This window comes from Chiloscyllium plagiosum, unplaced genomic scaffold, assembly GCF_037043375.1.
Source record: "Chiloscyllium plagiosum isolate Xiang-an unplaced genomic scaffold, Cpla_swu_hap1 HiC_scaffold_7, whole genome shotgun sequence".
Lineage (NCBI taxonomy): Eukaryota > Metazoa > Chordata > Chondrichthyes > Orectolobiformes > Hemiscylliidae > Chiloscyllium > Chiloscyllium plagiosum.
In genome coordinates this window covers 30,391,549-30,418,557 of record NW_028270145.1, presented here as the reverse complement: position 1 = coordinate 30,418,557, position 27,009 = coordinate 30,391,549, and the positions used below count along the sequence as shown (strand labels likewise).

Here is a 27,009-nt window from a genome sequence, read left to right as displayed (position 1 = left end):
TTAAAACACAACAAGAACTCTGGGTGCTGGAAATGAGAAACTGAAACAGAAATTGCTGTAAAAACTCAACAGATTTGGCTGCATCTGTGGAGAGAAAGTATAGTTGACTTTTCGGGTCCAGTGACCCTTCTTCAGAATGCCTTTTTTGTTTATTGCACAGATTTTTGTATAATTGGCAAAAGAACAGGAGGTGATGTGAGATTTTCTTCCCATCAGAAAATTAAGATTCAGAATTCATTGCCAAAGAAGGCTAATGAAAACAGATTTAATAATTTTGGAAGAGGAATTCCATATATACTCGAAAGAATTTGTCGTACTACAGCTGAAAGAGTGGGGGGGTAATTTATTAATTCTTTCAAAAAGTCAGCACAATGAACTGCATGACCATCTCCTTAAGGGTATGTTTGTCTGAAATTAGAGATTAAACTCAGCAACCTTTTTTTTTTTGAGTCATGAGTTATGTCCTGATTTCTGGCCTATGTTGTAATCCGTTGTAGTTGTTTATTTGAAGTGAAGTAACAAAGATGCGTGTGTGTTCATGTAGGGTAGCTGGCCAAGTAGCTGCTCTGGATTTGGGATACAAAGCTGGTGTCGACTATATCCGGAAAAATCCCCCTAAAGTACTATTCCTTCTTGGAGCAGACAGTGGCTGCATCACACGGGAGCATCTTCCAAAGGACTGCTTCATTGTTTATCAGGGTAAGCATCAGGGCAACTGTCATCCACATAATGCTGTTGAACCTCTGGAGTGCATTGCATTGGTATAATGGCTGCTGACTCTCCATTTAGTGTAAAGAGTTCTTGACTGGGACAGAGATTGAATTTCATGTCTGGAGGAGTACTTGAGTCCACAATCTTCTGACTGCGTGCTGCTATAGCAGACACGTAGTGACCTCACAATGCAGGGTCACAGTTTAAAAACTAGTCATGATTGGAGACATTTTTTTGGAGTCTTGCCTGAGAGGCCACAAGAGTACCAGGTGTAGAAATAGAAATATTGTAGAAGAACAATAAATTACAGCATTTTAATTTGATGTTACGTCCTAGGGGGTAGAACAGATGGAACTATCCTCTGTTCTGAAATCAGTTACAAGATACCAGATCTGAAATTGCTTGTTGCTGACTGTGATTGCCAATTTTGTAATTGCTTTGTCTTGATGTCCCTCAACTCGATAAGCGTGGAATTTAAAAAAAATAAATCAGCTGTGTCAAATGATCACTGACTTTTCATGTTTCCCTTTTTAGGGCATCATGGAGATGTCGGAGCCCCCATAGCAGATGTTGTTCTACCTGGAGCTGCTTACACGGAGAAGAAAGCAACATATGTCAACACAGAGGGCCGTGCCCAGCAGACCAGAGTGGCAGTAACGGCACCTGGCATGGCCAGGGAGGATTGGCAAATTATTCGCGCACTTTCCGAGGTACAGTAGAGTTTCCGTAGCATAAAAACAGAGTAACAGGAGGGGTCCACTCAGCCCACAAGTCTGTTAGGCTATTTAATTAGCGAAGTGGAGGCTGGCTTCCAGCTGCTCTATTTGGTAGCAGTTTTATTTCTTGTCCTGGCTCCATTTGATCCCATAGGGGACCATGAAAATCTAACTCCACAAAGTTAAAACAAGACGCAAAGTTTCAAATCCAATTCTGTGAGAAAGCAAGGCAATTTTAGTAATTCAAAAATTATATCTTCGGCTATACAAAATATTGTCGTCTTAATTCTCAAATGTTACTCCCTATAGAAATTAAATGTTTGCATGTTTTAAAGTGATCCACATGCCAGGGGAAAGAGCCTGTCAAAGAGTTTTTAATATAACAGTTTCCACATTGTTGCTCTTTAGCACCCATCAGCCCTTTCTCAAGTTGATGTAGATGTCATGCTCCCCAGAGCACATTTGTGTGATGTGGAACAAATCCTTAATAAAACATTGACTCTGGTAAGCCTATCATCGATACAAAGAAATACTTGGATCGATCGAGCATTTTCACAACTTTGGACACTCCAAAGGACTTGGCAGCCAATGAGGTAATATTAGAGAGTTGTGATGTAGGAAGTATGGTAACCAGTTTATGCACAGCAGAATCTCTCAAACAACAGTGATGCAATAATGATCAAATAGCTTTTTTTCTATTTTGGCTTTGACATACCAGTAATGATAAGGACACTGGAAACAGCCGCTAGTTTTTGTTTGAAATTGTACAATACCTTTTTGTTTTAACATTCACTAATATCTCATTCAAAAGACTGTGCCTCTAATACTCCAGCACAGTATTGAAGGAGTGTTGCCTAATCAGATTTGGTGCTAAAATTTCTAAACTGGAACTTAAACCCGCAATCACGTGAACTTTGACTGAGTATCAGGATCAAGTCTACAATTTATTTTCCTTAACCATATGGTTCAGTACAATACTGTATAGAACACTATTCCATAGAACTGTTTTTAAAAAAACTCTGCACGCAAACTCCGTTTGCTTTTTCAACATTTAGAAGTTCTTGTTATTTATCCAGACCAAATTTTCCCTAGTTTAATTTAAATTGGAAACTGCAGTCTTATGTTCCTAATCATTTGTCTCTTTGCAGGTGGCTGGTGTAACACTTCCATATGATACTCTCGATGAGGTCCGTGACAGGTTGGCTGAAATATCTCCAAACCTGATCTGCTACAATGATGTAGAAGAGGCCAATTTTTTCAAACAGGCAAATGAGCTAGCAAAGGTCAGCCTAATTTCACTGTTAGCCTGTTAGCTTACACTCTGGTGTCCAAACCCTTCCCCAGTAGCTTAATTATTATAGCATGCAACATAGTTGAAGCCTAATGAGACATTTTGTGCAGGATTGGTGAAATGAAAAACTGTGGTTTGGAAATGGGTTTTAAAAGCATCATTTTGAAAGGAACAGCGATCAATTGAGGAATGACTGAGGTTCAATGACCAGACTTGCAGGAATATAATCTTCTCATAAAAATATAGGTGACAGAAGACTACAGAGTGTCAGGAGAGACTAGGTCATGATGATTTTAAATATTGAGCCAGGAAAGGAAACAATCAAGGGCATGAGAACTGAAATGAATCAATGTTTCATGCTATATGCATTAATTCTGATTAATTTTCTTCTGTTTGTTAATATCTTGAGGCAGTGTCTGACCCTTTCTCTGCTTTCTTACAGCTTGTGAATCAACAGGTCTTATCTGAGCCACTTGTTCCACCTCAACTTACAATTAAAGATTTTTACATGACAGGTACGTGTTAATTGAATATGCAATGGGATATTACTTGGGAACCAGACTGGCTTATGCTTGTTTCAGGATAAAATCTGGAGATGTTGTTCTTTTGATTAACGGGTTAAATGTGCTGTTCACCAGTAGTAACCATGCTAAAGAACAATTGCTGCTTTCTCTGCAATTGTGGGATACCATTCTGTTTGAAAGACCCAGCAACACTGTCAGCATCACCATCAATATTCACTCAAACTGATTTTAATATTTTGCAGACAGTTTGTGTGTAGAATAACACAGAAATGCAGAGGTTTCTGCCAATAATTCTTCAGGGAGTGTGCTGTTAACATATTTCCCATCCCTATCCTGTCTGTAGGGTACAAACCCTGGCCAAACGATAATGTTCATTTTCACGCCATTGGTTTTCCTACAAAAAAAAAGAAAAGTTTGTAACATGTAGAATGAGATGAAATATGGTTTTCAATTATATATTAATTTCAGAATTGCTGCAAAAAATCTTCACTGGTCCTGAAAGGTTTATTTTAGTTTTGATCCAAATCCAGCTATGATTTAATTCACTATTTGAAAATCTAAAATAAAAATAATGTTTTTGACTGCTACATGTGAGGCTACTTCAGGATGGTTGGCTTTTATTCTGTTTGCTCATGTTGCTGTTCATAGATCTGGAGGTCCACCGGTTTTAGAATGACCATGGGAAAGAGGAAGTTGGCATCATATATATTAGTCAATCCTTGTTGGCAGTTTTCTTTTGAGGTCTGCAACTCATGCTGATCCTTCACTACTAATTGAAAAATATAGTCTGTTATGTAATATTGCGCAAGTTATTGCATTAATTAAATGTCTTTGTAAAATTTCAAGTGTGTACAAATAGCTCAGTCACATGTCTGACTCCGCTTGCATTATCTATTCCCTTTCATGTGGATTAAAGTTCCAAGACACTACTTAGGAACGCAATCAGAGAAAAATACAACACCTTGCTAAAGGACCATGTATTCGAGGGGATGATGCAAATTTTGATCAGAGATAGATCTTTAAGCAGACGAAGCAGGTGCAAGCATAACCAAGTTTAGGGAAGGAATTCCTGATAGCCATCAGTATTGAGGTGAAATAATTCATTCATGGGATTTGGGTGTTGCTTGCTAGGCTAGCATTTATTGCCCATCTCTGACTGTCCAAAGGCAAACTACATTGCTGTGGGTACAATTACATATAGTTCAGAGCTGGTAAGGAGGGCTGATCTATTTCCCTAATGGATATACGTGACCAGATAGGTGTTTATGACAATACAGAGCACTTACGTGGTTACCATTAGGTTAACATGTTTCCATTTCCAGCTTTTTATACAATCACTATTCGCCATCAGCCATGGAGGGATTCAAATTCATGTTCCCAGAACAATTGCTTGGAGTTCTGGATTACTTGTTCAATCTTACCCACTTTATCTCTCTCGCTCTGTCCTCTTTTTGATGGGACTGTGGAGATTTGGAAGAGTTGATGTTCATGGTGGGTGAAGGATGCAAAGTTGCCTAAGAATGCATCGAATCAATTGAGTCCAGGGTGACTGCGTCTGTGCATCCTAACAAAAGAAAGATTTTCGTTCATATAGTACTTTACCAACTTCAGATATGTACTGAGGACCACCAAGAAGAAATTTGCCATGAGTTCAAATGCCACACTAAAATTATACAAACAGCAATGAAATGAACAGTTGGTTGATCTGCTTTTGCCATTGTTGATGAAGGAAGTAATGTTGAGTAAAGCATCAGAGAGCAAATAATCCCTGAGAACCATTGGAAAAATTGATTTGGGTGACTTACACTCCAGGACAGTGTCATATTCTTGGAGATAAAGTCAGAATTAGTGGTGGCTAAGTCTTAACTGACTCCAAAGGCAACAAACTAATATGAAACCTCAATGGGCCTCAGATCTCTGTGTTATTTGCTTGTTTCCCTTAATCTGTAAATACACCTGAAGGTGTTATCACTTGAATTTTGGATTTAGTAATAAGGCAATAGCACTGGAAACAGCCAAACCTCCAAATTTCAAACTGGACAAACTAGCCTATAAGAAATCTACGTCAATATGTGTGTACACTTTGTAGATCAAATTGTCACAGCTTAGAACCTAATTGTGCTAGCAACATGATTGTGTAAACACCTTACGTGCAATCACATGAAATCCTGTTGTGTAAATTGAAGCCACAAAACTACACGCATCAGAGTTAAGCTAAAAATCGAGCGATGACTGTGTTTTCTTATTGGATTGTTTTGTTCTGTGGAGAACCGTGTTTAAAATATTGTGATGGCTGTAAGTAATGTATAACAGATTTCAGCAGAAGCCTAGAATTATTCAACTTTTAAAGTCTTTGCTTTTCCTGGTTCCCTTTCCCTATAGATCCAATCAGCAGAGCCTCCCAGACTATGGCAAAGTGTATCAAAGCGGTTACTGAAGGATCCAGTGCAGTTGACGAGCCTTCCATCTGCTAACGTACACTGACAAAAAAAATCTCAGGCATCGGTGTTGTGCTGCTGTAGCTGAATTCTGCACAAATATATGTAAAGGACAAGCTTCTAACGAAGATTGAGTTCATGCTCGGTTGTATACTCTGAGCATGATTAGTGAAGTTGTATAATGCTCAGTGAGGGGCGGGGGAAATGTATGACACACTCCACCTATTTACGAGCTACATAATTAAAATCTGTTGTGTTAAGTAGTACAAATTTCCACATGAAATTCAAAAAGTTTAGTGTGATAATTGGCTGTGTGATAAGCGTCTGATTATGCTGACTTTGTGTTCAAGACAGTTATTATTTTTGTGCGTTTATCGCAACCTTCTCAAGGAAGACAGTGGTTCTTGTAATGCTGCAATCAAATTTTTATGGGAAATAAATGTATATCATAGGGGTGAAGCCAATGAAATGTATTGTTTGATACAAACATAGAAAATGGTGAGAAACTCAGCAATTCTCGCAGCATCTATGGAGAGAGGAACAGAGTTAACATTTCAAGTCCAGCATGACTCTTCAGTTCCAAAGAATTGAGAAACTGTTGCTGCTTGTCTGAGATTTCCAGCAGCTGCAATGTTTTGCTTTTAAATGTATTCTTTGGGTGACTGTAATTAGTGTCCTAGGTCATTTGGGTCATGCACTGTGAACTGGTATCTGACATTTAATCAGAGAGATGTATCTGCCCCTGGATAAAAGTGCCTATGTATCTCTGATCTGTCCTCTTGACTCGCTCAAACTCCTGTTTGTCATCAAGGCCAAAACTTTGAAACTGCTAAACTCAGCTCTCTCATCATTGATCCTTTAACCAAAACAAATTGCATTAACATAGCATGTTTAAGATGATGAAATGTCTTCAGGCAGTTTACAGAAGTAGTATGGAACAACACTGGCAAAATTATTAGAATAAATTCAGAAGGACAGTATTAACTGTTTGCAAAGTGCAGAATAATCAAGGACAGTGAACATAGATCTGTTTAGAGAAGGTCATGTCTCACTAATTGACTTTTGAAAAGAGAACAAATAGGTTGTTGAGCGCAATGTAGCTGATGTAGCGACATTACTTCAAGTCCTCAGGGCTTTTAATTTGCTGACCAAAGACTTTAGCAGAGTGGCGATTTGGTTTCAAAATTAGTTCAGTGACAAAAATCGTAAGGTGATGGTTGAGATGGGTTTCTGCAACTGAAAGGGTTTTTTGTTGTTGTTTTTGACCATTATTTAGACTCTAGTACAGAGATCATGATACTTAAGTATGCAGATGATACACAGACTAGTTATGTACTTTGCAGTGAGGAGAACATGGTAAATTGTCAGGAGAGGAGGAAGGCAGTAGCCCATGGGTTTACATATTATGACTAGACTATTAATCCAGAAACCAATTAATGTTCTGGGAACCTGGGTTTGACACCCACCATGGCAGATGAAATTTGAATTCAATAAGAAAAAGATTTGGAATTAAGTCTACATAATCACGATGAACTTGTTATCCATTGTCAGGAAAATGCTGTGTGGTTCACTGCTGTTCTTTTAGGGTCGGAATCTGCCATCCTTACTTGGTCTGGCCTCTGTGACTTCAAAACCATAGCATCTCTCTAGGCAATTAGGGATGGACAATTTAATGCAGTGATACCTATATCCTGTAAATGAATGAATAAAACAAAAAGACAAACATGTTCTGGTCAGTTGGACAGAAAAATGAAACATTATTTCACACTTCCCCCGATTGAATTTAATGTATTTTGGAAGATGCAGCAAAGTAACGAATGTTAGAAAAACAGAGGAATCTTGGCAGATATGTGCATAGATCTTTAAAGGTCTGCTTAAGGTGAATAAGAAAGCATTGGCAAATAATCCTATATTAGAAGAGGCATAGGAAAAAGAGTGGACAATTTATGCTTGAACTGTATGCAACAACAGGCCACAGGTTGAGTATTCTGAACCATTCTTTGTGCTGTAGGAAAGAAATGATTGCGCTGAGTGGGTGCAGATGAAATTTACATACATGTTGCCAAGACTAAAAAAAATTGCCTCTGGTAAAAGATGAGATTACTTGAGGTTGTCTTCCATGCACCAGAGGAGGCTGGTGATTTAATTGATATGTATAAAATTATGAAAAGCTCCACAGTGTTAGTAGGGGTGACCCATTTACTATAGTGGTGGGTGTAGGTTTAAAGTCATTGATAGAAGGATTAGAATGGGGAGATGAAAGGAACATTTGTTCAGGTAGAGGGTGAGGGAGACCTGGAACACAGTGCCCGAAAGGGTTCTTTTCCATCAGAGACTCTTACTGTATTGGCACTGTGAAGAGTCACAACCTGCAGAACTATGGGCTGAATGCAGGAAGATGAGCTAATTCTAGGTAATTCTGTGTGATAGGCCTAATGGCCCATTCCACTGTTGTAAATTTTAAATTATTTCTATGAAATGTTGATGTTAACCATGTTTTGTCATTTTGCTCAAAGAAGTAGATGCATTTCAAAAGAGGGAAAAGGGTTAGGGACAGGAGTAAACCCATAAATCTACTTCACCTTTTATTGTAATCTTGGCTATTGCCTTTCACCAACATTACTCTCAAAATACTTTATGCCATTGATAATGAAAATTTTATCAACTTTTACTTTTCAACCACATAGCTTCCCTAGCCTTCTGGGCAATAGAATTCCAAAGATTGATCATATGCTGAGTAATAACACTTTTCCTGATCATGGTGTTAAATGGCAACCCCCTTATTTTTAAATTGTGCCCTTAGTTCCAGGTCCCTCAATTTGGGAAAACATCTTACCTGCATTTATCCTGTCTATCCCTTTTGATAAACGAGTGTTTTGTAGATTTCTATGAGATTACCTTACATTCTTCTAACCTCTTGCGGATACAGCCCCAGAATGCCCAATTTATTTTCGTCAGACAATCCTGTCATCACACGAACGAGTCTGGTGAACTTTCATTGTATTCTCTCTATGGTAATTCTGGAATATATTTCCTCAGATACATAGACCCAAACTGCACTGTACTGTGGGTAATCGTGTTGAAACCTACAACAAGCTTAACGGGACAGACAAGGTAGATACAACTAAGGTTTTTTCCCTGAGTTGAGGAATCTAGAACCAAGGGCACAATATAAAAATAAGGTGATGCCATTTAATCGTATAACCAAGCTCCTGTACAATTGAAGCAAGATTTCAGTAATCTTATACCCAAATCCTCTTGCAATAGATACTAACATTCCAGTCGCGATTTCTATACTAAGCTGACATTGAACCCGAAGGAATTTTATTCCAACTTCTGAACCAAATGAATATGAAAGCTTGTGTATTTTAATGGAATATACACTAAGGATGAGGATGTATCTGATCAAACTCACGATCATCAGCAGAGTGAGGTGACAAACAGAGCAGAGAGAAGCATCTTTGAAGAAAGGGAATAAGGCTTCACACTCGAAAGCTGTGTATAAGTGTAAATGAATAATGTTACAATACAGAAGAGAATGGAAGAGCCTTATGCTGGGGGAAGGAAAAACACAGATGTACAGAGACCCAAGCATAGCGATGACCTGGTAAAGGACAGTAGTCTTCAAGATTGTATGTGAAGGCAGCCAACACCCAGAGAAATAAGGGATGGTACGGTGTGATTATAAATTATATTGAAAACAAGTCATCTTAAAAACAGCCTGGTGCACATAGTGTGTAATGTAAAGATGGACCTGCAGTTAGGTAGCATGTTTTAATTCCTTAATTAGCATAATTTCTTCCCAATTAATTAAATACTTGTAAAGTTTACCAAGTTTTACAGTCTTTGAACGTGCGTTGACAGGTCCAACAGACTTAATTTCCGACACATTCCAAAAGTGAGAGATTTTCTCTGTCACTTAGAGTCATAGAGATGTACATCCTGGAAACAGACCCTTCGGTCAAACCCGTACATGCTGACCAGATATCCTAACCCAATCTAGTCCCACCTGCCAGCACCCGGCCCATATTCCTCCAAACCCTTCCTATTCATATACCCATCCAAATGCCTCTTAAATGTTGCAATTGTACCAGCCTCCACCACTTCCTCGAGCAGCACATTCCATACCCGTACCACCCTCTGCGTGAAAAGGTTGCCCCGTAGTTTTCTTTTATATCTTTCCCCTCTCGCCCTAAACCTATGCCCTCTAGTTCTGGACTCCCCGACCCCAGGGAAAAGACTTTGTCTATTTATCCTATCCATGCCCCTCATAATTTTGTAAACCTCTATAAGGTCACCCCTCAGCCTCCGACGCTCTAGGGAAAACAGCCCCAGCCTGTTCAACCTCTCCCCATAGCTCAAATCCTCCAACCCTGGCAACATCCTTGTAAATCTTTTCTGAACCCTTTCAAGTTATGGGTGGCACGGTGGCACAGTGGTTAGCACTGCTGCCTCACCGCACCAGAGACTCGGGTTCAATTCCCACCTCAGGCAATTGACGGTGTGGAGTTTGCACATTCTCCCCCTGTCTGCGTGGGTTTCTTCCTGGTGCTCCGGTTTCCTCCCACAGTCCAAACATGTGCAAGCTCGGTGAATTGGCCATGCTAAATTGCCCGTGGTGTTAGGTGAAGGGGTAAATGTAGGGGAATGGATCTGGGTGGGTTGGTGTGGACTTGTTGGGCCGAAGGGCCTGTTTCCATACTGTAAATAATCTAAAACATCTTTCCAATAGGAAGAAGACCAGAATTGCACACAGTATTCCAACAGTGGCCTAACCAATGTCCTGTACAGTCGCAACATGACCTCCCAACTCCTGTACTCAATACTCTGACCAATAAAGGAAAGCATACCAAAAGCCTTCTTCACTAACCTATCGACCTGCCGCTCCACTTTCAAGAAGCTATGAACCTGACTCCAAGGTCTCTTTGTTCAGCAACATCCCTAGGCCCTTACCATTAAGTGTATAAGTCCTGCTAAGATTTGCTTTCCAAAAATGCAGTACCTCCTATTTATCTGAATTAAACTCCATCTGCCACTTCTCAGCCCATTGGCCCATCTGGTCAAGATCCTGTTGTAATCTGAGGTAACCCTCTTCGCTGTCCACTACACCTCCAATTTGCCCAAGTGTTTATTGTTCAGCAAGAGACAAAGCTGAAGTATGCCTCAGTTTGAACTTATGTGCACATACTTCCAGTCAGAATGGAGTCTCGGTACTGAGTGTGTCACTTTAACTGCTAATTTGAAAGGTTGTCAGGGCTCTATCTGCCCACTCTGGTGAATGGGGAAAGACTCCTTAACACTACTTCAAAGCATGGAAGAGTTCTCGACAACATCCTAACTAATAATTATCCCCCAAAAGATATCACAAAGAACAGATGACTTGGTCATTACCAGATCACTGTTTGAGAGAGATTTGTGGTGCACACACTGATCATCTTAGTTCCGACAATACAACGTTTCAAGACAGCTTAACAGTATTTGCTGGATCATAAAATGCACTTTTCTCTGGAGACAAGTCTGAAATTGTCTTAAATCAATGATTTGAACATCAGCCCTCGTACAACAACTGGCAATCATTTGCACCAAATACACCTACCAAAGGTTGGCATGAACCCAGTTGCTACAAGGCAAAAGAAGTTCTTCCATACCATTGGACTCAATATAGAAATAGTAAGCCATTCCAAAGAGCATGGAAATCAAGTGCTTGAAAGACACTTTATGTCCTCCTTAAACCGAGTAAATGATAGAGGATAGAAAATAGAAAAGAACATTTAAGACTTTTTTGTGGGCATGTAGCAAAACAGGTATAAATGGAGGAAGAGGTAAAAATATTGAATAATGAATTAATGGAAAAATGATTAATTTTGGCAGAGCAGCATCGCAATGTTATGATGAGATTTATGCAAAGGAATGAACCAAACATGAACTTGAATAACAGCCAAATAGAAAGCAATTTGAATTTTACAGATATGTGATTATTACCGGAAAAACTACTTTGAACTTGGACAGAAAGGCAACATGGACAAACTCCCTGTAACTTTCAAGGTTCATTCAAAGAAGACTGTGCAAATCAATGACTCCGAAACAATACTGATTAAAAAACATGTGGCCTCAAGAAGAGTGCTGTTCCGACATGTCATTGTCCTGGTTTTAAAAAAAAGTACCACCATTCCTGATAGAGGTAAAACAAGACAAAAGATTAAAATTTCACTTGAGTTCTTGTTCATAGAGTCATTGGGTCATACAGCATGTAAACAGACTCTTCGGTCAAACCAGTCCACGCCAACCATGTTTCCACCTGCCTGTGCTTGGCCCATATCCCTGCAAACCCTTCCTATTTATGAACTTAACCAAATGTCTTTTAAACGTTGTAATCGTGCCTACTTTCTCTGGCAGTTCATTCCCCACATAAACAACTCTTTGTGTAAAAAGGTTGCCCCTCCTGCCCTTTTAAAATTTTTCTAAACCCTCTCACCTTAAAATTATGCCCCCAAGTTTTGAATTCCCCCACCCTAGGGAAAAGACCCATGTCTTTCCCCTTAACTCTGCGCCTCACGATTTGGCTGAATGAAGAATTGACACAACAATGGGTGTGGCTAGAAACCATCTAAGTGTCTAATTCATTTTCTTAAAACAAAGATCCCTGTTGTAAGTATTCACTCCCAGATACAAAGTTAAAAATCACACAACACAGGTTATAGTCCAACAGGTTTAATTGGAAGCACACTAGCTTTCGGAGCGACGCTCCTTCATCAGGTGATTGAACCTGATGAAGGAGCATCGCTCCGAAAGCTAGTGTGCTTCCAATTAAACCTGTTGGACTATAACCTGGTGTGTGATTTTTAACTTTGTACACCCCATCCAACACCGGCATCTCCAAATCATGACTCCCAGATACATTTGCCTCACAAAAGGTTAAGTCAGAGGAGCGCACAGGAGGTAGTACGTTGACATGGATAGAGAATTGGCTAATGAACAGGAAACAGTGAATGGAGATAAGGGGTTCTTTTTCAAGAAGGGGACCGATAACCAATTGAGTTCCAATGTAATCAGTGCTGGGACAACTGTTTATAACACAAATTAATGACTTGAAGGAAGTGAATGTACTGTTGTCAAAATTGCACACAACACAAAAATAGGCAGAAACGAAGTTTGTGAGAGGGTTACAAATATTTTACAGAGATATTGACAGGTTAAATAATGGGCAAAAAGTTGGCAAATAGAAAATGTAAAGTTGTGAAGATTCTTTTGTTCTCCCTTCCAAAATTATTTAATGAAGAGAAACCGGTAAAAGCTGTGATACAAAGGGATTTGGGGTGCCTGTATACAAAACACACCAAGTTAGCACACAGGTGTAGCAGGTAATCAGGAAGGCTAAGAAAATATGGCCCTTATTTTAGGGGCTTGGACTGTAAGAGTAGGGAGGTTTACTGCAACTGTACAAGGTGCTGATGAGACCACTTATGGGGTATTGTGAGCAGTTTTAGTCCTGTTATTTAAGGAAAGATATCATTTCATAGTAGGCAACTCAGACAAGGTTCACTAAAGGCGAGAGGTGATTGAAACATATAGGATTCCGAAGGGCTTGACTGGGTAAATGCTGAATGTTTCCCTTCATGGGAGAATCTAAGACAAGAAGGCAAAATCTTACAATAAAGGAGCACTAATCTAAAATTGAGATGAGTAGGAATTTCTTCTCTCAGCGGGTTGAGTCTGCCCCTCAACCCTCCTTGCCACAGGGTTGAGGGGCAGATTCCTTGTGTATATTTAAGACTGAGATGGATAGATTCTTGATCAGGTGGGGAATCAACAGTTATGGAAAAATCACAGGAAAGTGGATGAGAGGAATGTGAGATCAGCCACGATCCTAATGAATGGCAGAACAGGCTTGAGTAGCCGAATAGCCTCCTCCTGTTCCTATTCATATGGTCTTAGGGTCCAAATGAAGTCACAAAAAGCATGATCGGACAATTGAAGATGCGATTGAAAGCCCAGAAGTCTTACACATCACTTTATTTGTTTCAATCAATAAGCCATTTGAAGCATTAATGCATGAGGAATGAACCATACTAATGGAGCCTGCAGATCAGATTTATACAATAAGGGCAAAAGAAGTGGTCCACTATTCTGCAGTTGTGCAAATTCGTGAGAAATTTGTGGTGACTAGTGGAATGCAAGTGGAACAATTGAGAAGTTTTCAAGAATCTACAACACCTCAGGTGTCACTGATGGTCATTTACTACTTAAAGAAAATGACAGTTCATAAAATAGCAGCAATGATGAGCATGAGAGCAGCAATAAGAAAATTTGAGACTTCCACAATGGTGAGACATCATATTGAATTGTTGCTTTTGTTCCATGATGATAAATATTGAGAATATAGTTTTTTTTTCAATTGATGGCTGATGTTAATATTAAATATCCAATAGCACTGAATTGTCTTATTCATGGATTTTTATTAAAATCCTGGTGCATCTCAGTCTAGGAGAAAGTGAGGACTGACGATGCTGGAGATCAGAGTGGAAGAGTGTGGTTCTTTTATTTGAATTTCAATCTCGGTGGTACAAAGTTCAAATTGGGCATTTTGATTTTATATTCACTTTACAGAATTGTTATGGTGCAGGAGACTACTCAGCCTATTATGTCTGTGTCAGTCCTCTAAATGAGCATTTCACATTTCGGGCTCTTGCCTGAAACATATATTCTCCTGCTTCTCGAATGCTGCCTGATCTGTGCTTTTCCAGCACCCCACTCTCAACTCTGGTCTCCGGCATGCAGTGCTCCCTTTCTCCTCGCATCAGGAGGTGGACAAGTGGATAACCTCTTGATGCTGGCTGGCTTGCTGTGTTCTTCTAGCTTCCTGCTTGTGTACCTTGGATTCCAGCATCTGCATTTTTTTCTCTAATCTTTACCTGGCCTGGCCTACATGTGACTCCAGATCCACAGTAATGTGGTCAACTCTTAACTGCCCTCTGCGCAATAAATGCTGGCCTAGCCAGTGACATCCTCAGCCTGTGAATAAAAAAATATTGAACCTACCTCTGCCACGATCTCAGGCAATGCATTCTGGAGCCTGAAAATTTGCTACGTGCTCTTTTTCACGTTTTTTAAAATTCATTCACGGCAACATTGGTGACTGGGCCAACATTTATTACCTGCCCTTAGTTTGCTCCTTTTTCTAGTTATTTCAAACTTCTGTCCTGTCTCGTTCTCAATCTTTTCACGAGTGGGAACAGTTTCTCCCTATCTGCCCCACCATGATTTTTAACACCTCTATCAGACCTCATCTCAGTCTTCTCGCCTCCTAGGATAACAGTGCCAGGATTTCCATCCATGGAATAATTCCTGTGAATCTTTTCCGCGCTCTCTCCAATTACTTCCACATTCTTCCTAAATTGCAGTGCCCAGAACAGGGGGGGGGGGGGGGGGGGAATTCACCAGCCAAGGTCAAAGTCGTGTCTTACTGCATACAAGTTTAACTGGACTTCTTTGTTTTTTGTACTCCATGCGCCTGTCAATACACAATCGTCACACACATGCTATCATTCATATGTTTATGAATGCACAATGCATGTATATATACACACAGGACAAATGGCATAAAGTAGACAATTTTAACTAGACCTTTTAAGACACACTATTCCAGTGCAATCAGAGACAGGAACCAGCTGCAGACTCAAAACTTAAAAAAAATATTTTCCGCGTTGAAATAGCACAAAGTTATCAATGGGATAAATTATTTTGATTACTTGCTGACAAATGCAATGCTCTGATCGATTACTATTGCTGCTGAACACGCGCCAATGGAGGTGTAAAAACTAAGGTCCTGTAAACTGCAGGGCAAACTGAAAAGTGGGTCCAACGTGCTCACGGCTGGTTTCAACCGCTGTCTCGGCTGTCAGATTGTCACACAGGATTCCCACACCCTCCCCCGACAAAAGTTGTCATGATCTCCATCGGTCACTTCCAGGCGGCAGCTGCTGCTGGGAGCTGAGGCCCGACCTGGACGACTCCTCCCAACCGCCCACCAACTTCGGCGGCGGCGGCGGCGTCGTCAGCGACCCATCTTGCCCGCAGCTCGCTCTTTGTTCCCTCTTCTTCCTCATCCTCCTCTCTCTCAATCATGGTAGCGGAAAGAGAGGCGGTCGGGCAGAACTGAAAAACAAAACGCAACCCGGCCGACCGCGAGGCAGTCAACGAGCCCTCCCGCCCGTGCTCGCAAGCGGCGGTTGGTTGTCGGGCGCTTTGGGGGGGGCGGGGCGAGTGGGAGAGGAGACGCGTGCGCAGTTGGGAGCGGCTCTCCCCAGTCCTCCCCTCCCTCCCCCCCCCCCACACACACAACAGTCCCCGCCGCGCCCCTCCCCCTCCCTCCTTCCCCCCGCCTCTAGCAGCCCGGAGCCAGCCCGGCCAGCACAGCGAGCCAGCCAGCCAACGGTAAACGGCCGCTACAGCGCCTCCACCCGCCCGGGCCTCGAACATCCGCGGACTCGCTTCGCGAGCGGCGCCCGGGACTAGGCGCCCCGAGCCGGGCGGCGGTTTGCAAATTTAGACCGGGGATCCGAGAGGTGGGTTGGGAATTTTCAATCTGTCGGGTTTTATTTCCTCCCCTTTTTGCCGCCGCCCCTCCTTTCGGTCCATTCGGCGTGTTTGATAGTTTCGTCTCCTTTTTAAAAACAAAAATTAAATAAATTTAGTTGAATTTCTAGACAGCAGCCGGCGTTGCGACCGAGCGTTAAAGGGAGGGGTGGGTGTTAAGGAGTGTTAGGCCTGAGCGGGTGGTTAGGCCTCCGCGGCTGTTTTTGATGCCTCTGTTTTTAAAATATAAAAGGCCAGTTGTTATTCTTGCACTTATTTATTTTTCAGGTGGGGGCTGTCTGTAGATTCCGGGCCCGTGAGGCCGCGCTTGGTTCTTCCCCCTCCCCTCCCTTTGTGTGCCGAGCGGTCACCGAACCCCCCGAGAGAGGCGGGCCCCACACGGGCCTGCCCGGCCTAGGCCTCGCGTCACGGGTGGCTTGATCAAGCCCTGAGGGAGCCGGGCCTCGGGCGGGCGGGCGAGCAGGCAGGCAGGAGGTCCCGGCTTCTTTTGTCTGCAGGCCGCAGCGAAGCAGCGCTGCCGGGTTGGTCGGTGCCCGTGGGCAGTTTGCAGACACACGGGGCTGGGCTCTTGTGCAGAACTTGGGTCGGAGGCACAGATGTCCTCCCACCCTTTACAGTCCAGTGGAACAGAGGTTAAATTATTCCTGTCTCTTGTCTGTCTGTCTCTCTCGCAGACTCCGGGTCTTAGTTTTGCAGAAGAGAGAGCGTGTATCAGTCACACATCCAAGATATGTATACTTCTCTGCAAAACTATGCACACATCTTGGGAGATCTCTTATTTACACGCGCAACACACCTTAGTTATGCAGAGTTCTTCCTTATATTTATATGCATATAGACTTGCGTTATCCCTTTTGGTTGTACACCTCCAGGTATTCATTTTACAGGTATCTCTCCATACTTATATGTACAGACTTTGACCATGCTGAATGTCTTAACCTTGTATGCATTCAAGTTCATGATCTTCCTCACCACAATGTTTATGTGCCAAGATGCTTGCTTCGGTTAAATGCACACTGCCCTAAGAGCTTTCTCTGTCCATTAGTAAGACATTCCTGAGAAACCTTGTGTTCAAAATGTGGACTCTCCTGCTCCTCTGCTGCCTGACCGGCTTTGCGTTTCCAGCACCATGCTTTTTGACTCTGATCTCCATCTGCAATCCTCACTTTCTCCTAAGAACTTTCTGTTCACTAGTAAGAATGCAGCTTAACTTGAACAGCAAATGCACTACCTCACTGTATAAATGTTCATAACCCTCTGGCATAGAGAATTCTGAAACCACAGCCCCATGTGAAAATATTTCTCTCATCTGCAACTTTGCTGGATGATGCCTTTTCCTAAAACTCTTCATTCCTGAGTTGTACACAACAAGGGAAGCATCTGCCTGTGTGGTGTGTTTGTATATCTAGTATTAATGTTCACTCATGGATCTTTTCAAGCGATTCCCTTTAAAATTAACTATTTTGTTGAGACATCCAGACAAATGCATCTTGCAGTTGTACCTGCTTGTTGTTGATATTATTCCTATTATAGGGGTATGCAAATCTGAGAGAAAATGCTGTCATTACTTTAGATGTGAGCAGATTTTAGTTACAGGCTGATAGGCATCCTTTAGCAACTTCAATCCCATTATAATTGTACAAGAAAGAATCTCAACGTCCAACCACCTTGTACTTCAATTTCGAATGAATGGTGCGGAATACTTCTTAATGGGTAAGTTTGTTCTAGACATGTGCCTGTGCTGAAATGTCTAAGTTGTTAAATGGCAAAATGAATATTGAATGCTCAATTATCTGGACCACTTCATTGGCAAATGAATGTTTCATTCATGCCCTATGCCCATCTGCTCAATTTGTTGTGAATTGTAAAAAAAATCTTTCACCATGACTTGATTTGATACTGCTCTGGTTAATCAACAGAAACAATGGGATGGTAGTGTTAAATGAGCCAGTCTGTCCAGTTAGTGTGTGGATTATGCACGGGTCTTATTTTAGAGCTTGTGTTGTACAGAAAACTTCAGGCATTGTTGTGACAATAGTGCAAGCTGTAAAAAAAAAAAATGCTTTAGTTGATGTTTGTAATTGAATTTTATAGGAGGCAAATCTAGCTTGTAGCTTGAATGCAAACTGATGCAGGAGCCAGGTGTAATATTTTTGGCACGTTATCTGGAACATGTACGACACCATGTAACACAGAAGTTGTTGTTTACAGACTCTGAAGAAAGATCACCGATCTATGATGTCCTATTCCTTATTTAATTTGGTACATCATTCCAGTGAATGCTGAGAGATTATGGCAATGTCCTTAGTGCCAATGCTTTATTCATTCATTGCTTCTGCTTTCATTGACCAGTGTATGTTCCTGGTCCATCAGTATCTTGATTTTTAAAATTTTCATTCTTGATTTCAAATACCTCATTGCTTTGCCCTTCACTGTCCCTATAGTCTCCTGTAAAGCGGTGTTCCTCCGAATCTACCTGCCTGCATATCACTGCTGTCATTGCTCTTATTGGCAAATCTTCTGCTATCTTCCCCATAAACTCTGGAATTTCCTCCCTAAACTTGCCACTGTCTCACTTTTTGTCATCCCTTAAGTAACTCTTCAAATCTACAACTTTAACTTGTGGTCACCTGTCAAATGTCTTTGTGCGTTGCTCAGTGTCAAGTGGGCGGCACGGTTGCACAGTGGTCAGCACTGCTGCCTCTCAGCGCCAGAGACCCAGGTTCAATTCCTGCCTCAGGCACCTGTCTATGTGGAGTTTGCACATTCTCCCCGTGTCTGCGTGGGTTTCCTCCGGGTACTCCGGTTTCCTCCCACAGTCCAAAAATGTGCAGGTTAGGTGAATTGGCCATGCTAAATTGCCCGTATTGTTAGGTGAAGGGGTAAATGTAGGGGAATGGGTCTGGGTGGGTTCCCCTTAGGAAAGTCGGTGTGGACTTGTTTGGCCGAAGGGCCTGTTGCCACGCTGTAAGTAATCTAATCTAAGTATTCGTGCTAACTCTCAAGTATTGTTTGCTAACTCTCCCAGTCGGTGAATTTGGTAACATTTTACAAAGTGAAATATTTACCTTGTCCTAAGTTTGTTTTCAGAAAAATCGCTTGTAAAAATGAGTTTGAAATAGCAACAATATATTTTCTGACCAAAACCAGCACTATGATGATCCAATGTGGAGGTCGTCCAGGATTTAAACCTGTCTGTTTAAATCAGTGATGCCAACACTTCACCCTTTAGTTCTACATGGCTATTGTTACTGCAAATCCTGTACAAAGATAGGACATCATGTAACTTCAAAGCAAGCTTTAATGGCTGTATGATTTCTCAAGTCATAGTTACGCGCCAGTCTCAACAACATGCTGACCTGATGCTGTTCTTTGCACAGGTTCTGAGGTTAAATAAAGCATTGAGTGGCCCATTTGCAGATGTAGGTTTATCACCACATCGTTGTAAGGAGTGAGAGATTGGGTATGGAAATATCCTTTAGGATTTCCCAGATAGAGTTCCTACTGTGTGTGTGTGTGTGTGTGTGTGTGTGTGTTGGTGGGGTGGGTAAGTATTTGGGGAAGCAGGTCCCTGGTTTTGTGCGAAGGATATGGTGATGTGCTTACCTGCTGTGAATAGAGTAGAAAATTGACAAGCAAGTTCATCTGTAATACATTATAGTTTAAGAATATTGTGCATATGTTTGACTGTGTTTGTTTTATTTTTTAAAAAGTGGATTTGATAAACCCACTCCAGACAGTAATTTCAGTGGGGAAGTTATCCATGTAGAGTGGGCTATGAATTCTGTGCTTTCCTCAGTTTAGTGGCGTGCATTGATTGTTCAAAATGTCAGCTCACATCTGATGGGCCATGTGGTCTCACTGTGCTTAAAGATCCTGTGTTTGATCAAATGAGTTCCATTGCATCAAATTAATTTTACAATTTGTCAGTAACATTGCCACCCCCATGCTGTATCTTCAACTGACCAAGCTGATCTTGCGAAGATGCGAATTGAACATGGCACCTTGAGGTCCAGACAGTTTGGTTGCAGGGTGACATTACAAGTGCAATTATATGAAGTTATATTGTGTTTCCCAAACTTGTTCTGATTTTTCTGTTTTGGCATGCAGCAAATGTTCATGATTGGGAACAAATTGGTGCTTCTTCAAAACAGCATGTTTACATGTCAGCTTCTGAGTTTGAAGTATGTTATTGGGAAGTCTGGTTCATTGTTGTCTGAGATTATCCCTTGAACCCAGCCTGACAACACAATCTGTGGGCGGCACGGTGGCACAGTGGTTAGCACTGCTGCCTCACAGCGCCAGAGACCCGGGTTCAATTCCCGCCTCAGGCGACTGACTGTGTGGAGTTTGTATATTCTCCCCGTGTCTGCGTGGATTTCCTCCGGGTGCTCCGGTTTCCTCCCACAGTCCAAAAGATGTGCAGGTCAGGCGAATTGGCTATGCTAAATTGCCCGTAGTGTTAGGTAAGGGGTAAATGTAGGGGTATGGGTGGGTTGCGCTTCGGCGGGGCGGTGTGGACTTGTTGGGCCGAAGGGCCTGTTTCCACACTGTATGTAATCTAATCTAATCTAATCTAATCTATCCTTGGATTGCTGTCTGCTAATTGCTGATTGGAACATACAATGTGTGTGGATGTCGAGTATGAGCCTGCTGGCGGTAGCCTCTCACTATGGCCAAAAAAGCCTGTGACTTGCTTTGCACCTGAGGATTAGCAACTGGGGCCAAGTTATGATAGTCTGCTGTTTTATGTAACTATTCCCCAATGTAAGCTCAGAGGAACTGGAGTTGGCTGTTCAGCCCCTTGAACTGATCCCATCATTTGATTAGATCATGGTTGAGCTCTGTTTACCTGCCTTGGTCCTGTAACTTGTTACACCCATTCCTCATAATTTCAAAACCGATTCATAAGATTTTCATTTGGTCCTTACCATGAAAAGCACTCAAGGAAGTGTTCTCAATTTCTTTTTTTTGTGGGAAGAAGTGAGTCCTGACGCTACCTCTGAACACTCCAGTTTTAATTTGATGATTGTGCCTCTGTGTGTATACATGGCTCTAGAAAAAGTCCCTTCCAAGAACAGAAGGGAGCGGCAGGAGAAACCAGGCCAGCGCAAGAAGTTGATCCTGTCATTTGTTAACTGTATTCTGTTGAGGGCACACCGTTGTATTCTGTCTTGCTTTGTTTAATATGGAAGGTGTTTTTTAAAAATGTTATTAATATTGGGCAGTCAATTGTAGTCACCGATTGATATAGAAGTGCCACGAGGGAGGAAGGTCAGAAGAAAGTTTTGAATCTCTGCCAGTGGTTTGTGACTGTGATTCTAATTTGTGAGAGATGCTATCAACAGCAGTTCCCAAATGTTGGTGCTGGGTTCATTTAAGATGGAACGATATTACATTGTTTCTTTACCTATTCCATTTGACCTCTATCCTTGATTTTGCTAACTGTCTCCCCATCAGCCTCTCATGTCCCGCCTGACATAAACTTTAGCTCATCAAAAGCTCTGTTCCCCATATCGTAACTCTGTCCAATTTGCATGTCACGTCTGTTTGCTGAACTACATATGGTCACAGTTTGCACAACTTCAGTTTTATACTTGCTGTCTTCAAATCCCTCTATAACATTACCCGTCTGTATCTTTATAATGTTCTTCAACTCTTCCTGTACCAGACTATTCTCCCAATTCTGGCTAGAAGCACCTTTGGCTGCCAAAGTTCCAACAATTCTTTTCTTAAACACCTCACTATCCTCCTTTAAGGTGATCCTTATAATCTAATTCTCTGACCAAACTTTGGCCAAGTGTCGTAATATCTCCCTCTGTCGTTCGCTGTCAAGATTTAATCGGTAACGTCTGTGTGAATTGCTTGGTGATGTTTTATGATCAATGCAGAAAATGAATGCGAGGAGCAATTGTTGTAACTAATCTTCAGTGACCTTGCTTCTCCGCTGTCTGAGAATGATATTGTTTTATAGGAAGAAATGTTTTAATTGACCCAAGTGCGTCTCTAAATGAAATTTTCAAACTTTGCATCAAGTGAGTCTTATAGAGCCACCTATAACCCACTGTGTTTCCTGTATTTCTTAATAGAGCCCAAGTCCCACAAGTGAATTTTTTAAAAGCTACGTAAATAGAAGTCTTGCTTTCACAAGGTCAGGATGCCCAAAGTAGCTTGAGGTGGAATTACTGTATTATGCTTTTGGAAATTTAAGAGCCAAATAATGCAATTGCAAGCTTCTGCAAACAGCAATGTGATTGTGATCATATTAACTCGTTCAGTCATGCTTTTGAGGAATAATTGTTGTCCAGGTCATAGTGGAGAACTCTCCTGCTCTGCAAAGTGGTGGCATACAATGTTTTAGGTAGAACCGAGGACAAGTGTGACCTGGGTTGAACCTCCTCAACTCAGTACTGGCACGTGGAGTGTTGGCCTTGACATGAGGTTCATATCTCAGTATTTCCAAGCTTCACTCCAATATCTTGACTTGAGTAAGAGTGCTTCTGGCTGAACTATTACTGATAGCTCTGACTGTTGTTGGGCTGTTATATTTGTTATCATTCTCGCTCTGGGATTTTTAATGATTATTTAATATAAGAATCTTAATAGGAAATGACAGCTATTCACCTGTGAACAGTATCATAGCTCAACCTGATTGTGATCAAGCCCATATCTTCATGTGCATGCAGGGTAGGGGTGGTATTAGGAATTCTGTCTCCTTGCATCTCAAGCCAGAGACTGAGCTTATTGTTTCAACTCTACAACTTTGTGCTTTTTCCTATCCAGGAATGAATGTAAATTTTGAGAGTTGAACTTGCCGGATTCTTTCCATGTTATGTGCATTTTTTTGTTTCTTAGTACCTTCGCGCTCTGTTCAGTTTGAAGATTTTGTGAGCCACCCAACATACTGTACCCCCATGCTGCAAGTTGACACACCATCACTATGAAAGAATAGACTTAGGAAGTCTTGTTAATATCTGAGTAAACTGCAGTGTGATGTGTAGTGCTTGAGTCCATGAACGACAGTGGCGTGTAAAGGTAAGTGGAAGGCAGTGTGGCTCTGTGTTCCTAAAAGGAGGGTGTTGCGTGATGGGGGAATGGGAGTGGGGTGAACAGGAGGCGAAGGTGGTGAAGGAATGGAGCCAGACTGGTTTATAAAACTAAGCACACGGTTTCTCGTTTTCAGCAGCAGCTCAGATGTCACACTCTTACACCCTTAATTAAAAAGCTTGAGACCCATTCCAGAGATTTGAGCACATTCCAGGCTGACGTTTCAAGTTTTGTTGATTGACAGCTGCACTTTGGATGTTCTGTCTTTCAGACACCTGGCCAACGTTTATCCTGCAACCAGCCTGAATAAAGAGAGATATCAGGACTTTATTTCATTGCTTTCAGTGGGGTCTTGCTGTATGTAGATTGACTAGCATGTTAATCTGCAGCATGACCATGACTACTACATTTTGTTTGCTGTAAAGCATTTTAAAATACTGTGAAGTTGTGAAGGTGCTATGCAAGTGCAACTGCTGCCTGTTGTTCACGGCTGAAGCATGATCAAAACTTTTAAAATGTAGGCATCCTGTAGGACTCTTGACTGGAATAGGACCATCAGACCTATTATGTGGATTTGCAAGAATTTCTGGAGCAAATTTGAGGGGACAATATTCACTGAATTAGCTGGGTCTATCATCACCAGTGCTGCTAGCATCGTGACTCAAATTGGCTCAGCTATTTGAACATGAGGTATGACAGAAAATTGACTGATCACCAGGCAGGTTAGTTTGGAGGTAAATTTTCCTGACTGTTGGCTTGGTTACTGTCTATAAGGAAATGGGAAGATTCACATTGTTTGCAAATGGTGATCAGGTGCATGCATCAACTAGGGATTTTGGTTTCATTTCTTGAGTCTTTCGTAATCTGAGAATTTTTGCCTCTGCAAGCAGTGTTCAATGTACAACTAAAACCTTCCTTCTGAGACCGAGCTTAGCTACTGCCTCTCCTCTGGAGCCAAAACCCATCCACTAAGGTGCAGCGAATGTCGCAATGTTTAACACTGGCAAGCTTGAGGTACACCTTGGAGGGGGATTAACTAGCTCTTTGTTCCTATTTCAGGATGGAGTATTCCAGAAAGCTTGTGCTAATGTACAATTCAAGGTATCTGCTGCAGTGTTGCGTGACCTGAAGGCCTCAAAGAACTAATGCCAATTTGTTGCTGTTGTCATATCGCGCTGTGGTTGGCCTGGGAGCAACGCTGATCACCTGGGCTTTCCCTGACCTGATGGCATGTTATGTCCCAAAACTTCCACATCTCTCTACCTTCCTTCCTACTTAGAGATTCCTTACTGCTGGCTTGGAATCTACTTAAGTGGTTCAGTCTGAGGTACAGTTTCTGAGAGGTGTCTGGAATGTTGAATCCTTCATTGCTACAACCTCCTGAGATTTTTACATGTTCAGTTTTGGTTTTGTTTAATTGATTTTGTTAACTGGGCCATGGGTAGCTGTGCCTTTAGCTACCCTTAGGCACTAAGCTTGAGAATTCCCCTCCAAGCCCTGTGTAGCCTATCTATCACACCTGCTTCATGACTCTCCTTAAAACATACCTCTTCAGAGATACTTCTGGTTCTGCTTCCTCGAAAGCATTATCAAGCTTTATTTTTAAGCCTTCTTGCAAAGCACTTTGTGCATTTTTATTATGTTGAAGTGCTGTATAAAATCCTCTCAATGTAAAGAAGCACTGTGAAGCACTTGCACAGGCCACAGCTCATTAAGTTTTGTCAAGATGTGTCCATGATGCAGATTATGTTCTGGTAACTCTTGAACAAAGATAGTGGTTCAGTTTTGAAAAACAGCCACTGTCTGATTTGCATTTACCACAGTTACTAGTCCAGTTTAATTCCTATTCCTGAAGATTTAAAACCGACATAGAAAGGGCCAGAAAACTGTTCAATATTATCCTCTGGGACTCCTCTGCTCGTGATCTGTGTACTAAGCTGGTCACAAACTGTAATCTGCCCAATTTACTCCGTCTGGTCTACATGTGACTCCAATTCCAAGTCAGTCCTGGTTGACCCTTGAAAGGGCTCGGAAAGGATTGACAAGGATGTTGCCAGGGTTGCAGGGTTTCAGCTATCGGGAGAAGCTGAATAGGCTGGGGCTGTTTTCCCTGGAGCATCAGAGGGTGAGGAGTGTGGATAAGGTAAATAGACCAGGTTTTTTTCCCCTGGGGTGGGGAGTCCAGAGCTAGAGGGCGTAAGTTTAGGGTGGGAAGGGAAATATTTAAAGGGGACATAAAGGACCATTTTTTCCACACAGAGGGTGGTGCATGTATGAAATGAGCTGCCAGAGGAAGTGGTGGAGGCTGGTACAATTACAACATTTAAAAGGCATCTGGATGTGCCAAATGATGGCAAATGGGACTAGGTTATTTTAAGACATCTGATTGGCATGGACGAGTTGGACTGAAAGGTCTGTTACGGTGCTGTACATCTGACTCAATAGCTGTGTAAAGTGACCTAAAAGACTCCACGCAGTGCATGGGAAGTAGGGATTGGAAGTATGGCAGTATTTCACATCTCAGAATTTAAAACAACTCTACTTGATTGGAGGTTGGTGATTGTGGGCCAATTCCCTAAACCACTATCTTTGCCCTAGAGTAGCCAGAATATAACCTGTATCGTAGGTACATCTTGACAAAATGTAGTTGAAGTGTGGCCTGTACAAATGCTTCACAGTGCTGCTTTCCAATGAGTGGATTTTATATAGCACCTCAACGTAATAAAAATGCTCAGTGTTTTGCAAGAAGATTTAAAAATAAGGTTTGACAATGCTGTCTATGAAGCACAACCGAACGTATTGCTGTACAGACCTTGGAGGGCAATTATAGGGCTTAGAGCATAAGGGCACAGCCACCATAGCTCAGTTAATAAAATCAATTAAACAAAATCAAAACTGAATGATGTAAAGATCTCAGGTTTTGCCCTCCCTTGTTTAAGATATCATGTTCAACGTAAAGGAGAAAAGCTCCCTCCAATACTCGTGTTTCTCCTCTTGATCACTGCAACTTGTGCAATGTACTTCAAAGTTGACCCATTGCCCCCCAAAGTGACAGTACTGAAACAGGCACTGAGTGAGAATTATATTGTTAAACACACATTCCAGTTGGAGTCCCATCATCCAGAATTCGAAACTGTGCGATCAAGTACAGGAAAACTACACATAACCAAACAGGAAGATAGCTTTTCCGTTTCCCAAAGCCTCTGTGATGTGGTTCTGGAATTTAATGAATAGGATGGTTCCGATTTACCAGCTGTAATCATGTTATTCTGAAAATACAAAAAAGGAGAACACACTTGCTCATGTTGCACGGCTGGATTTGTTCTCTAGATTAGAGTGGTGCTGGAAAAACACAGCATGTTCTCTGAATGGCAACTCATAACTGTGTGGCATCTGCTAGGCTGTACTATGGCTTACAGAATTGTCCATTCACCAACAGTAAAGGGCAGTGACACATTTTTTAAATAGAGCAGTTTTCCAAATACCCTTGTTAAAACTATGTAGAGGTAAAAGTTAAAAAGAAATAAGAACCTTAACATAAATAAAAACAGGAATTGTTGGAAAAACTCAAAATCTGGCAGTATCTGTGGAGCGAAATCAGTATTAATATTTTGGATTCTTTGACCCTCCTTCAGAACTGTTGTGAAGAAGGGTCACCGGATCTGAAACATTAACTCTGCATTCTC

The 27,009-nt window shown here is 41.6% G+C and overlaps 2 protein-coding genes and 2 long non-coding RNA genes across 7 annotated transcripts in view; 3 read left to right on the top strand and 1 right to left on the bottom strand.

The window, feature by feature from the left end:
- ndufs1 (NADH:ubiquinone oxidoreductase core subunit S1) overlaps positions 1 to 6,134 on the top strand; it is a 44,845-nt gene extending 38,711 nt beyond the window's left edge. For both annotated transcript variants that reach the window (XM_087988884.1, XM_087988883.1), the window contains 5 exons: positions 545 to 699; positions 1,246 to 1,421; positions 2,576 to 2,710; positions 3,161 to 3,233; positions 5,625 to 6,134. In XM_087988884.1, the coding sequence (XP_087845010.1) occupies positions 545 to 699; positions 1,246 to 1,421; positions 2,576 to 2,710; positions 3,161 to 3,233; positions 5,625 to 5,716 (631 nt within the window). In that variant the 3' untranslated portion in view covers positions 5,717 to 6,134. The remainder of the gene's footprint in view (positions 1 to 544; positions 700 to 1,245; positions 1,422 to 2,575; positions 2,711 to 3,160; positions 3,234 to 5,624) is intronic.
- Positions 3,457 to 15,893, bottom strand: LOC148149584 (uncharacterized). Of its 2 annotated transcripts, none has more exons than XR_015757624.1 (3): positions 15,305 to 15,893; positions 4,529 to 4,806; positions 3,457 to 3,636 (listed from the first exon to the last, which is right to left on the bottom strand). It is a non-coding gene; the product is annotated as an uncharacterized LOC148149584 (long non-coding RNA). The 2 variants fall into 2 exon arrangements; XR_015757623.1 differs by having other exon boundaries at positions 15,430 to 15,893.
- Positions 6,846 to 14,116, top strand: LOC148149585 (uncharacterized). The gene is made up of 2 exons (XR_015757625.1): positions 6,846 to 13,386; positions 13,433 to 14,116. It is a non-coding gene; the product is annotated as an uncharacterized LOC148149585 (long non-coding RNA).
- Positions 15,894 to 16,046: 153 nt separating the features above from the next.
- The window catches only part of LOC122551428 (INO80 complex subunit D-like), an 81,242-nt gene continuing 70,279 nt past the window's right edge, over positions 16,047 to 27,009 (top strand). The window contains exon 1 of one of the 2 annotated variants that reach the window (XM_043693321.2): positions 16,047 to 16,114. The gene's annotated coding sequence lies outside the window, so the exon portion shown is untranslated. The other variant, XM_043693320.2, reaches the window with a different exon arrangement.